The sequence below is a fragment of the Grampus griseus genome (genome assembly GCF_964374135.1).
Source record: "Grampus griseus genome assembly, chromosome: 15".
Taxonomy (NCBI): domain Eukaryota; kingdom Metazoa; phylum Chordata; class Mammalia; order Artiodactyla; family Delphinidae; genus Grampus; species Grampus griseus.
In genome coordinates this window covers 30,678,689-30,693,067 of record NC_139009.1, presented here as the reverse complement: position 1 = coordinate 30,693,067, position 14,379 = coordinate 30,678,689, and the positions used below count along the sequence as shown (strand labels likewise).

General features: G+C 35.5%; 1 protein-coding gene across 2 annotated transcripts in view; it reads left to right on the top strand.

Annotated features, from left to right (window-relative positions):
* The window catches only part of SOS1 (SOS Ras/Rac guanine nucleotide exchange factor 1), a 152,230-nt gene that overhangs the window by 126,452 nt on the left and 11,399 nt on the right, over positions 1–14,379 (top strand). For both annotated transcript variants that reach the window (XM_082672081.1, XM_082672080.1), the window contains exons 16-20: positions 1,440–1,602; positions 2,102–2,219; positions 10,890–11,062; positions 11,271–11,387; positions 12,432–12,696. In XM_082672081.1, coding sequence (XP_082528207.1) covers positions 1,440–1,602; positions 2,102–2,219; positions 10,890–11,062; positions 11,271–11,387; positions 12,432–12,696 — 836 coding nt within the window. The remainder of the gene's footprint in view (positions 1–1,439; positions 1,603–2,101; positions 2,220–10,889; positions 11,063–11,270; positions 11,388–12,431; positions 12,697–14,379) is intronic.

Genomic DNA, 14,379 nt, shown 5'->3' with positions numbered 1-14,379 from the left:
ATTGTGAATAGTGCTGCAATGAACATGGGAGTGCTAATATCTCTTTGAGATTACAGTACTTTTGGATAAATACCTAGAAGTAGGATTGCTGATCATATGATAGTTCTATTTTTAATGTTTTTGAGGAGCCTCCATACTGTTTTCCATAGTGGCTACATCATTTTGCATTCTCACCATTAACATTGTACAAGGGTTCCAGTTTCTGCCTTTTCAGTGGAAGAGGTTCTTGTTCATTTGCCACAGTGGTTTTTTAGCCATAGATGTGCATTAGAATTGAAGTCACTTCTGGATAAATCATCCCAGACTTACCTGGTTTTTATAAAAGCTCCACAGGTGATCTCATTGTGTATACCTAGTTAATATCAACTGAGTTTAAAAAAAAAATGTAAACATATTATACTTGTATCATACCTTTTAAAATGTCTAGATAATTAGTTAGCTGGTATATGATTTGTAGACATCTGACGCTTTAATGCATAAACATGTTATGTTTAATTTGATAAGGCAAATTTATTTTGATAGTTTTGCAGTGGTTGTTTTTTCAGTGTTAGATCAGCCTCACCAGAGAATAGTGTAATCCACAACTTTACATTTTTGTTAATGTTTAATATTGATTTATATTTTCCATACGTGTATTTTATTTTTTCTTAGATTGAGTTGTTTACTATCACGTTATTGAAAACCAAGTTTAAAATATTTTCTTTATTGATAAGTGATTAGTAAATAAAAATTTTTCTCAAATACTAGAAATAGAGAGTAAATGCTCACTGAGGAATTCTTTTTTGAGCATAGCTTACTTTTAGCTATTTACTTGGATATATATGTACTTTCCAAGGATTCTTGGTATTTAAATGTAAAGAGCTTTTGTTTTCATTGACTTTTTTATTCTTTCTAAGTAATTAAAATTTTTTTATTCTGAATGGTGGTAAAACACTTTCATTCACTTTTTAACATTATAGTGCTTATCTAAAGAGCTGTTCTTAGAAATGTAGGTAATTATTTCTGTATGTCAAAGAAAGAAATTAAGCATTAATCACTAAAATCTTACAATTAGATGAAGAATAAGAGGCAGAGAATTCTTAAATTTGAGAATAATTTCCCTAGAACACACCCACATCCTAAAGACCAGCATACATTCAACAAGATGATAGACTGATCAGAGAACTCCAATACTGAGAGAGAATGCACCAAATATAATAGGAAGAATGACTGACCGGTTGACTGTATCAGTCTGGAAAACAGTGACAAGCAGCATGCCTGACCGAAGGCATTGCCTTCTCTTCCATTCACCTACTATTTACCTGCCATTCTGAATACGTATTCTCTACTGTTACACTACAGCTGCCCTCCATTCCATTTTGTTTGCTAAATTCTTTATATCATATCTTCGTTGGGAAAACTCCAGATTTTTTAATTCACTTTTTGTCTTTGATTCCCAGATGTATTGTAGAAACTGAAAACTTAGAAGAAAGAGTAGCTGTGGTGAGTCGAATAATTGAGATTCTGCAAGTCTTTCAAGAGCTGAACAACTTCAATGGTGTCCTTGAGGTTGTCAGTGCTATGAACTCATCACCTGTATACAGACTAGACCACACGTTTGAGGTAGGTTTGCTTATCTAAAGGTGTTTTTTCCATTCCCTGTTCCTAGGAATCAGGATGTTAACAATTATGACCTTTAATTTTTACATGCCTCATCTATCTTTTCAGTAACAGCTGAAATGATGGAATTACCTAAATTTTGTATTGAATTGGTTGCTCTTTGTAAATTAGGCAGTCTCATTAAAATGTATTCACAGGTCCTAGCCTAAGTTAGAAGAATAAAAAGATTTCAACACCTTATTTGTAATATAATGTACAACTAAATGCTCACATACTTGTTTGAGGAATGGCAAGATAAGATAGATTTCTCACACACACACACTTTTTCTTTACGTTTGTACTAGGGTCTATGAAGATAGTCTCTTTGAAGCAGTATTATCATTCTTAGAATCAAACTGATACTGTTGTGTTTGGGCTTTACTCTAAGCCTGGCATTTTTTGGCAAAACCTGTGATTCCCTTTGTAAACCTATATTCCCTAAACATTATTTTTTTTATTGTAGCAAATACCAAGTCGCCAAAAGAAAATTTTAGAAGAAGCTCATGAACTAAGTGAAGATCACTATAAGAAATATTTGGCAAAACTCAGGTCTATTAATCCACCATGTGTGCCTTTCTTTGGTGAGCATTTCTTCTTAAATCTTTATCATGTTTCTGGATAAAACAACAGTTATTTCATTAAATGACTGAGTAAACACATGTCTAATATACCAGCAGAAAGTACTTAACAAATATTTAGCACCTGAATCCCCTTAGAATTTTTCTCTATGAGGACTTTTTTAAGATGAAGCCCAATATGTACATTCCACTTTTTATTTCCATATTGTTCAGCCATTCAATATTGTATAATGCTTACTTCTGTTTTAATATTCATAGAAATCTTTTTATTGACTTTTAGTAAACCAAACACTCTACAGAAGAGGCATGGCCATATTTACCCATACTTGATAATCATGCTGCTTATAAACAGTCTCACATGGCTAAAAACCATAGTGCACGTGCCTCTGGGCCCACACCTTCTATGCATCAAAATTTTACCTATTCTTTTTTCCTTCCCTTCTGCACCAGAGTAAGGTAGTGCCTTTTCTTTCTTCTAAGACTGAAACCTACCATCTGAATCTTCTCCCTTTCTGTAGGTTCCTCTATCTTATTCCATCATTTATTTCCTGTATTTTATTTATTTAACATCTTTATTGGAGTATAATTGCTTTACAGTGATGTGTTAGTTTCTGCTTTATAACAAAGTGAATCAGCTCTACATACACATATATCCCCATATTCCCTCCCTCTTGCATCTCCCTCCCTCCCACCCTCCCTATCCCACCCCTCTAGGTGGTCACAGAGCACCGAGCTGATCTCCCTGTGCTATGTGGCTGCTTCCCACTAGCTATCTGGGTAGTATTTGGTAGTATATATAAGTCCATGCCACCCTCTCACTTCGTCCCAGCTTATTTCCTGTTATTTTATATCTTCAATATCTCTTTCACACTGGTTTCTTTTCTCTGCTGGTATATATGCTCTCATGATTCTTCCTCTAAATACTTAAAAAAATTATGACCTCAATTACACATCTGGTGTTTAGTCTTTTTAGTATGTGGTGTATTTTCTTCTAGCCTTTTCCTCATCTCTATTTATATATTTTCTATATAGCTTTAAGTTATACTGCATGTAACATTGTTATGTCCTGATATTTTTTCAATTGACATTTTTGTTCAGGCTTTATAACCAACCAGTTTTGTACATATACATATTGTATATAGTTGTAATTGTGTGACAGGTACACATTGTTCACTTTTTTCACTTACCATATCCTAGATATATTGTTGTGTTTTATTAGTCTTCATAATTACCATTTCTAATGGCTACATGATATTCTTTAAAGTTGGTATGACAGTTTATTTAACTGTTACCCTATGACCTGACGCATATGTTGTTTCCAGCTTTTTTGCTTTCCTAAATAATGTTATAATGAATATCTTCATATTTATACCTTTCTTATGTATTTGAGAATATTTTCTTGAGCAGGCTAGCCAATCTAACTAGATAATTTATATCTAGCTGGATATTTCTTGAGCTAGATATTTTACCAGTCTGCCTTTTAGTTGTTATTCTTTGAAATACAGTAATTTTAAAATTCTATAATCTGTCCATTTTTCCCATTATGATTTCTATTGTTTCTGACTGTAGAAAGTTCTTCCAGTCTAGTAACTTAACATTCAGTCATATTTTCTCCTAGCTTTATGATTTAACTTTTAAAATTATATTTAACTCTTCAGTCAAATTGAAGTCTCTTTTAGATATCATATGAAATATTCAAATTTGTTTCTCCACCAGATTGTTTATATGTTGACCCATGTTTATTGAATAAGTCTTCTTCATCCCCATTTATATATGGTACCTCCTTCTTTAAAAAGTATTGTTTCCCATTAACTTCTTTTTATTTTATTTTATTATATTTTAATTTTATTGGAGTACAGTTGATTTACAATGTTATATTAGTTTCAGGTGTACAGCAAAGTGATTCAGTTATACCTATACATATATTAATTCTTTTTTAGATTCTTTTCTCATATAGGTTATCACAGAATACTGAGTAGAGTTCCCTATGCTATACAGTAGGTCCTTATTGGTTATCTGTCATATATAGTAGTGTGTGTGTGTTTATCTCAAGCTTCTGATTTATCCCTCCCCCCAACATTTCCCCTTTGGTAACCATAAGTTTGTTTGCGATTTCTGTAAATCTGTTTCTGTTTTGTAAATAAGTTCATTTGTATCTTTTTTTAAATTAGATTCCACATGTGAGTGATATCATATATTTGTCTTTCTCTGTCTAACTTCACTTAGTATGATAATCTCTAGGTTCATCCCATTAACTTCTTATGCTAGTGCCCCAGTCTTAATGATTGGCACTTTATAATCAGTGATTCTCAACCAGGGCGATTTTTGTCCCCCAAGGAACATTCAGCAATGTCTAGAGGCATTTTTTGTTGTTCGAGTTGGGGGGTGCTAGAGGCCTCTAGTCAGTAGGGGACAGGAATATTGCTAACAGCCTGCAGTGCACAGGACAGCCCGCACAACAAAGAAATATCCAGTTTAAGAGGTCAGTAGTGCCAAGGGTAAGAAATCCTGCTTTAGGGACTTCCCTGGCGGTCTAGTGGTTAGGACTCGGCACTTTCACGGCCGTGGGCCGGGGTTCGATCCCTGGTCGGGGAGCTAAGATCTCACAAGCCACATAGCTCAGCCACAAAAAAAAGAAGAAAGAAAGAAAGAAAGGAAGGAAGGAAGGAAGGAAGAGAGAGAGAGAGAGAGAGGGAGGGAGGGAGGGAGGAAGGAAGGAAGGAAGGAAGGAAGGAAGGAGGGAAGGAAGGGAGGAAAGAAATCCTGCTTTATATTTATAATATTTTCATATATAATAAGATTGGTTTGTTGATGTTTCTTCAGTATTTTCTTTGCCAATTTTGTCTCTTTATTTTTCCAAATGAACTGGGGAGGGGGAGTGATTCCCCAAAATACAGTTGGAATGATCTATCAATTAATTTGGAAAGAACATTTATGATAATTAGCTTTTTCCTAGGTATTTTTGATCATGAATGGTATTCATTTTTTAATAGTCAATTTCCCTTAATTCCAAGAATTATTAATTTCCTGGGATTTTCTAGATATTTAATCATGTCTACCGATAACAATGGTGTCTCTTCTTTTGATTTTATTTCTGTGTTAGGCCTTACAGCATTAGTCACAACTTCCCAAACAAAGGTTAAACAGTGGGCTTCCCTGGTGGCGCAGTGGTTGAGAGTCCGCCTGCCGATGCAGGGGACAACGGGTTCGTGCCCCAGTCTGGGAAGATCCCACATGCCACGGAGCGGCTGGGCCCGTGAGCCATGGCCGCTGAGCCTGCGTGTCCGGAGCCTGTGCTCCGCAACGGGAGAGGCCACAACAGTGAGAGGCCCACGTACCGCAAAAAAAAAAAAAAGGTTAAACAGTAATAAAAAGAAGTTCTGTTTTCATCTCTGTTTCAGCAGGGATAGGTATAATTTTGCTATTTGCTTGATTCGATGCTATTTATTATGTTAAGACAATTTCTTTGCATAGTTATCTTCTGTGTTTTTGTTGGCAGTATACATTTACCTTTATAGTTTGCTGTCTTAGTGAGAGCAAAATGATTTTTCTTATTTAGCAAATTAAAATTATAGGTTTGCTAATACTGAACCTTTCTGTTAACCAACATTAAGTCTTTTATATTCATGGTGGATTAGTCTTTTAAATATACAAATGAATTCTATTCATTATCATTTTATTCAGGATTTTTGCATCCATCTTTATAAGTGAGATTGGTTTGTGGTTTTTCTTCTTGTCCTATATTTATCAGCTTTTGTTATTATGGTTATATTTACTTTATAACATGAGTTAAGCAGCTTTCCATCTTAATCTATTCCAGAATATCATGAAATGATCTAGCCTTTAAACTTTGAAATATTCCAACAGAAAAACCATCTGGGCCTAGAATCTTTTGTAGTATGTAATTCTATAATAACATTTTCATTTCTTCCTTAATTTTTTTTCTATTTCAGTTTTGTTTGCTACACAGTTGTCTCATTTCAGTATTCTAAAAGTACTAGCATTCACTCTATAAAAATGCTACTTTTAAAACTGCTCTTATTTGCAATGTTTTTGTTTCTATTTTTACTTGTTTGTTTTACTGTGTTTTTCTTCCAAACAATAAAAGTTGAAACAGTTATTCTCTCTGATTTTATAGTTTTTATGTCATGTATTACTTTTTATCATTGTTAATTTATTCCGTTTTCTGAGGATTTTTCCCCCTAAATTCTTGATAAAACTGTTGAGTTCATTTCTCTTTCTGATAAAACATTGAAGTCTATGCATTTACTTTTAAGTGTGGTAACTATGGTGCCAGTTCATACAAGGGAGCCTGGGAAGGACCTCAGTCTGATGTTCATTTCATTCAACCTGTCAACAAATATTTCTTGAGTACCACTAAGTATCAGGGCTATGTCAGGTGCTTAGAAAAAAGCGAAATATCTTAGTCACTCAGTACACTCACTGAACTTATAGTCATGCTACTCATGATATCCTATGGCCCCTGTTACACAGAGGTGAAATGAAACCACAGGGCCGGTTCACTGGACTCATGTTTGGCCCCTGCTACTCCATTATATCACCTGATTGGTGGACATTTATTCATACAGACAAACTGTATTCTCTTTCAGATCTCTATGAACTAACGTAATCGACTTTTGTTAACATGTTGTTAAGAGAAAAAAGGAAATTTCAGACCTGTATTTAGAGTAGTATTCCATTGTGTTTTAAAGTGAGCCATATGATTTAGTGAGTCATTGCAAACATGTAGGTGGTTTGATAGGTGTAGACAGCCTGCCTACCAGCCTTCCTACCCGTATCTGCTTATCTTCCTGATTATTAAGTCTCTGGTCAGTTCTGCTGCTCTAGGAGATTTTTGCTATTTCCAAGCTAAAGGTTAGCCAGGTAGCCTTTCATGGTTCTGACCCAGTAGGTAGATATTATTGCTGCTGCTTAGTTCCATTTCATCTATATGATCAATTGTAGAAACTTCTTCTAGATTCTTATCCTTAATTCTGGATACTGGATTTTTTTCTCCTCTATAGGAGGCCCAGGGGTAGTATCTGACACTTCTATTTTCTCTATCATCTTAGCAGAATTCTTACTCAGATTTTTTTGCTGGCACTGCACTATTTACAGAATAATAAAAGTCAGGCAATTTCTCCTTCCAAGGCTATGCCAGGCTACTGGTCTATTTCTCAATTTTTCTCCATACACTACAAGGTTCTACTCATAGGTAGAATGAATATGTATAGGCAAACTAACATTTCCTCTCAGGTAAAAGGATGTAGATTTCTACCTCAACCAAGTCTCACCTCTCTGCACAAAACTCCAAGCCTGTAACATCAGCTTTGCTCTTTTCCTTTCACACTGCTCTAATTTTGTGTTCTCCTTCTGTTTCTTGTCAGTTTGTTCCATCTCCACTCTTGCTTTCCTGCCATTTTAGAATTGACCGTATGTCTCTTGTATCCCGGTCTAGTCTGCAAATGCTTTCTTTTCTATTCTGAAATAGTGTGCTGCTTTTATTCATTCAGAAATATCTGTCGAATGCCTGTATGTGTCAGGCCCAGGGCTAGGTGTTGAGAATAGAGAGACAAGTAAAACATAGTGTTATCCTCAATAAGCTCCCTTGAAAGAGCAGAAAAATAAATTATAGTGCTATGTAGTAAATATAACACTGTATTGTAGAAACGTGTAAATCAAAGTATGAACAGAGTGCTCTGTGAACCCTGAGCAGCCACTTTTTCCCGAAAAGCTTGGGAAGGGTGTCAGCCAAGAGGTGAAACCTCACCCCTCTTCATCATTTGTCATAATGCTCTGCTTTTCCTCTGCCTAGAACAGCTGTCCCTAGAGCAGGGTATGTAAAATGACCTTTTTAAAAAAAATTAAATCTATGTACATCTATGTACATATTTGCACTACATTTTTTATTATACATATACACAGAGAGAGAGAGAGAGGGCATGCTTAAACATTTTTTTACTGATGTAGTTTATGATCAACAAAGTTTGAACACCACCTCTTTAATTATTTGTTCTCCTTTTAACTAGCCGTTAATTTGTCATAAAATAATTCCAAATTTTATCCTGAACTCTCCCAAAATGCTACTTGTAAGCATTTTCACAACTTCTTTCAAGTATACTTTTAACACCTACAATATCCCACAATTTATTATCCCCATGTTCCCCAGGTCAGTCATTAATACACCACCACCCAGTCAGTCCCTCAAGCACAAAGGTGAGAGTCTTCCTTCCCGCTGTGCCTACCCTCTGCCTAAACCACTTAATCAGTTCTTGTGGCATTTACCTCTTAGATATTTATGCACTCCACTCTATCCCCATGGGCCCTAAGGTAGCCCTCATCATCTCACCAAGATGACTTTTACTCTGTTAACTGAGCTTCCTGCTTCTAGTCTTAACTCCTTCTAACCCATCTAGCGTCACAGTACAACCAGAATAATCATTCTAGAATGGAAAGATGCTGATAGTCTCCTAATTACCTACTGGATAAAAGCTAAGCTCTTTTAAAAAGGCTCTTTGTGACCCTGTACGGGTGCTACTACCCACAAACTCTTCATAGTTGGGCCATCAATTTGTGGCCAATATGGAAGGTTAATTTTGGCTCCCATTAAATATGTGTACTGTCACGGACGTTTGTCAGACTGAACATTGAACTAAGTGGGTCATGCAACTTAGTGTAGAGGAGAATATAACCGACTGCAAGTAAAAAAGCCAGTGACAGGCAGATGTGGAAAATAAAAGAGCCTGTGCTTACTAGAACACATGGTCAATTTGTCTTATGAATATATAATCAAGAGTAGCCTAGGTGCTGAGAAATAGCCAAGTAACTAATACACTGAATAACTGGATGCTTTCTAGAACCAAACAGGCATTGATGTCTATCATGTTTCATTATTGCTAACTGTTCACTATTGATTTTGAGTTATTTAATCTTGCCAAGAACGTAGCCAAATATTCTCGTATTTAAAAGTTTGCGTCGGGAATTCCCTGGCGGTCCAGTGGTTGGGACTTGGCACTCTCACCTCCGAGGGCCTGGGTTTGATCCCTGGTCAGGGAACTGAAATCCCACAAAGTGCAGTGCAGCCAAAAAAAACCAAACGTTTGCCTCTACCACAAAACCATTTAGAACCACTAATCTGTGATTAGAACTGAAGTGCCTGTTGCTTTGTTCATCCCTCTCCTCATCCAGTGGCTAACCTGCAGTGATGGAGAAGGGATTAGAACTACTGATTCCTTGCCTCTGCCTATCCTCATTTCCTGCCACTCTTCCTCCACCCCACAGACCAAACCCGTAAAGGCTAGCCATTTCTGAGTATGCCTCCAAGCTTCACAAAAACCAGTGCCTTCAAACACGTGGCTGCTTTGCTTAGAATGCCCCTCTATCTTATTCTGCTTATTAAACTTCTGTTCATTTTTTGAGACTTACTTTAAGCATATTTTAATCTGTGATGCTTCTGCTACTCCCAACAGCTCAAGGCAGAGTTAGGCACATCTTGTTTGTGCTCTCATAGCATCTTATGCATTAGTACTAATTAATATAGCACTTACCAAATGGTACTGTAGTAGCCCACATTCAACACTCTGAACTCCTTGAAGTCAGGAACTGTGTGTCTTGTTCATCTTTGTATCTGCAGTACCTAATGCAGTGCTTGGCGTACAGCAGAGACTCAGCAAATGTGTACTGAGCAGATGAACTCAGATATTCACACTTTTTTTTTTCCCAAAGCATCATAGTCAGTACTTCAGAGGAAAAGGCAGAAATAGGATAGGGCAAGAATAGCAACAACAGTATCAACAATCCCAACCACAGCTAATTAAGCATCTACTTTTGTCAGGCCCCATTCTAAGCCTGTACATAAATTTACTCATTTATTTCTCACAGCAACCCTGCTGTCCTCATTTTAGAGATGAGCAAACCAAGGCTAAGCAACTTGCACAAGATCACAAGAGGAGAAAGCAGCAGAGCTGGCTCCAGAACCTTTATGCTAGAACAGAAAGGAACTAAAATGCCTGCTATTTTGTTCATTCTCCTCCTCATCCAGTGCACAAACTGCAGTGGTGGGGAAACAGGAGCTCCCTTACCAGGTTGACATAATTCTAGAAGTACTGAAGACCAGAATATACATAAATCACATGCAGTCCTGTGTTTGATAGGCTTGCACATCCGCCCACATTTTCGCGAGTCAGCCTATCCAAACAGTACTACCTCTGATTACAAAGCCTAACGACCTCTTGGGGGCCTCAGGAGCTGAGTAAGCAGAAAATATGATCCTCTAAATTTGATGTTTTCCTGTTTTGCCAAAAATATGTGTTAATAGTGATGGGTTATTCTTAAAGTTCCTTTAACAAAACCATGACTTAATGTTAAATAACATATGCGTGTGGGGGGTGGGAAATTGGTTATTGCTCCTGAAAATCTATTAATTTTGTTAAACTTGGTCTCCCTTTTTCCTGGGTATTTATAGAACTTAAATCACAGAAGAATTTGATACTTATAAAAATCTTTCTTTGATATTTACTTAGCTTGTTGTTTTTCATAGAATGGAAATTTGTGCCTTAATTCTTTGGTTATGATGGTTGAGATGGTACAGTGTAATATACCTATAATTACTGAGAAAGAAAAAAACTAGCCTTTTCCATTTTTATCCTTGAAATAATTTATTATCTCTTCTAGGAATTTATCTAACTAATATCTTGAAAACAGAAGAAGGCAACCCTGAGGTCCTAAAAAGGCATGGAAAAGAGCTTATAAACTTTAGCAAAAGGAGGAAAGTAGCAGAAATAACAGGCGAGATCCAGCAGTACCAAAATCAGCCTTATTGTTTACGAGTAGAATCAGATATCAAAGTAAGTTGAATTATTTGAGAACACATATTTCTGATTAAGTTTATAACCACCTGATAAGAGGCAGGTTTATTGCGGAGGAAAAGGAAAATAAAACTTAAATAATTCCAATTTTCTTACGTTAAATGTTTTCTTAAATTATTTTCATGAACTTTAAACTGAACTTAAATTATTTAATATTAATAATTGTTTTTCTTGGCATCTATTTTAGAGGTTCTTTGAAAACTTGAATCCAATGGGAAATAGTATGGAAAAAGAATTTACAGATTATCTTTTCAACAAATCCCTAGAAATAGAACCACGAAACCCTAAGCCTCTCCCAAGATTTGTAAGCATTCATACATTTATATTTCTTTTACATTTATGTATTTTTTACAGTTGTCATCTATATCTGGTGGTTTATAGTTTTCTATAAAGGCATTTAGAGATGACGTGCACATGTAATGGATAAAAATAGTGAATAAATGCTTAATAAATATGCTCAGGATTATTCCACTTAGTTCCAGGTAAATGGGCACTAATATTAATGTGAATAAATCCTAACATGATAGATGAAGAAGTTGGGCAAATATGGCCAACTTAACAAAAAATGTTATGCGGTATTTATGTTAAGGGCAGGAAATCTGATAATTTATACTAATTCACTTATAATAAATATATGTACTTATATAAGTACTTTTTATGAGAACTTTTAACCTTGAATCATTAGCCATAAAAATAACAGGCTTGGCTAAAGATACTTTTTTGGGGGTGAAATAAAGTTTCCATTCTTTCTTATTACTAGTAACTGCCTGGCCAAGTTTATGTACAGTATCATCATCTCACTGTTCTGAATATAATCTCTCTTATTCATAAGAAAGTCAAGAATCAAGAAGTAAACATAAATGGCTTCTAAGTAACCAAGATAAATCTCATAATGTCTGTGAACCAAAGCTTATGAAATTACGTCACAAGAAAATTTCTCAAGGCCTAAAACAGTTTTTTAAAAGATGGATTAAAAACAGCAAATTGGAAATAGCTATATAGTCTGCTCCAATGAGACACACTGATATCATTGAGAAATGATCACACTGTAAGAAAAAAAATGCCATAAAACTAACATAAACAGATGAAAACTCAAGCAGTTTAATGCATTTGTAAATAGCTCAAATGATCCTGATGGCATCCCTAATAACTTAGATAGCCAAGGCTTTATGGAAATGGGGTGTTAACTCTTCAACTTGGACACTTTGATTTGAATCATTATGTCACTTCTTTATTAGTGCTTTGTGGTTTTCCTAGATACTAATCAAATTTTACCAAGCATTTATAGAAGAACCTTCTTTTCCATTATGGTGTTGTAAGTGTTGTGTTTCTTTTGATATGTCTACAGCCAAAAAAATATAGCTATCCCCTAAAATCTCCTGGTGTTCGTCCATCAAACCCAAGACCAGGTACTATGAGACATCCCACACCTCTGCAGCAAGAGCCAAGGAAAATTAGTTATAGTAGGATCCCTGAAAGTGAAACAGAAAGTACAGCATCTGCACCAAATTCTCCAAGAACACCGTTAACACCTCCTCCTGCTTCTGGTGCTTCTAGTACCACAGATGTTTGCAGCGTATTTGATTCTGATCATTCAAGCCCTTTTCACTCAAGTAGGTGCTCAAGTTTTAAGTGCTTTAAGTAATTGTTAGTGTTATATGTGCTAGAGGTAAAAAGGAATCTGTATATATATATTTTTTGTAAATTTGTAGGTAAATCAAATACCATTTCAAAAGCTATTATTATAGAAATGTAAAATAAACTCTAAACTCCAGCAGTTTATCTGTTAGAACAACCCTCTTTAAATGTATTATACTTTACAGATAGGCCTGATGATGAAATTGGTAATTGAAATCTCATTTGAGCATTTGTTTTCAATTGGTGAATTTAAAATGCATCTCTAACTTCTGGAGGAAACAAAGATAACTCCTAAAGTCTGCATGGAATGTCAATCTGATTGCTGCCTCCAAAATTATATTTGAATACTGCTCAGTACCTGGTTCCTTTCCAACCAAACTCTGTAGTTTCTAATTTTGCAATGTATCAAATTCAAACTCCTACTTAACCCTTTTTCAGTCTACACCATCCAGCAGGTGGTATATAGTGCCGGCTAATACACTCCTATGCTTTCAAGCCCAGCCGTACAAATCTCACAGCCTGCATACTGTTGCTCATCCCTTTCCTAGTTCTAAATCAGTGCTGTCCAATAGAAATATAATGTGAACCACATGTGTAACTTTAAATGATCTTTAGCCACATTTTAAAAAAGCAAAAAGAATTAGGTGAAATTAATTTTAGTAATATATTTTATTTAACTCAGCATATGCAGAATGTTGTCATTTCAATATGAAATCAGTATAAAAATTTACTGAGACACTGTACAATCTCTTTTTTGGTTCTAAATCTTCAAAATGCAGTATACGTTTTACACTTACAGCACATCTCAATTTGGACTAGCCACATTCAAATGCTTAATAACCACATGTGGCTAATGGGTGCCAAACTGTACATCCCAGCCCTAGCCCTTTGAAGAGGCTGCCTTTTATATCTAGAGCACCATGCTTCCATTAATTTTTTTAATCAATTTCATGTGGAGCTTTCAATCTCTACTAAGAACCCACAACCTTTTTTCATTTGTTCATTATCAAATCAGAGTTTGAATTCAGTCGGCTTTAACCCTCTCACAACCATTTCCACATGCTCTTCCCATTGGCTGTCCTAGCTCAGTGTACAGTTCAAGTTCTGCCCTAATATTTGATGTTACAGAATCCAATAGTGAGAGGCAGCATGACATTATTATTCGGGAGGAGGTTGAGAAGCACTGACGTAGGAGTTAGGAATCCTAGTTTGTCATCCCAGTCTGCTAGTGAGCTTTCTGATTTTCGATAAAATACTTTTTCTGTGCCTTCTGGGGATTAATCTAGATTTTTAAGATTTCTTCCAACTCAGAGAATCTAACTTTAAAAAAAATTATTTTTTGGAGGTATATTATTTTGAGATTTGGTCCAGAATCCCGTTTATTTATTCCCGTGTTGTATATATATTTGTAGTTACCCAGCAGTTTGTCTCATCTTTTTACCACCTAAAGTGTATTTGTTTTAAGAATTGCCACAACTTGGCCTTGTTTGGCTACTGAGGATTATGAAGTCATGTTATGCACACAGTAGGCTATCAGATATTTTTTATAAGTTCAAATAAACACCAGGTTAAAAAAATTCCCATTTATTTTCCCCAATTCGCCAACCTCCTAAATTAGGTAATAAAATAAAAGCAGCACTTTTCACAGTATACCTGAC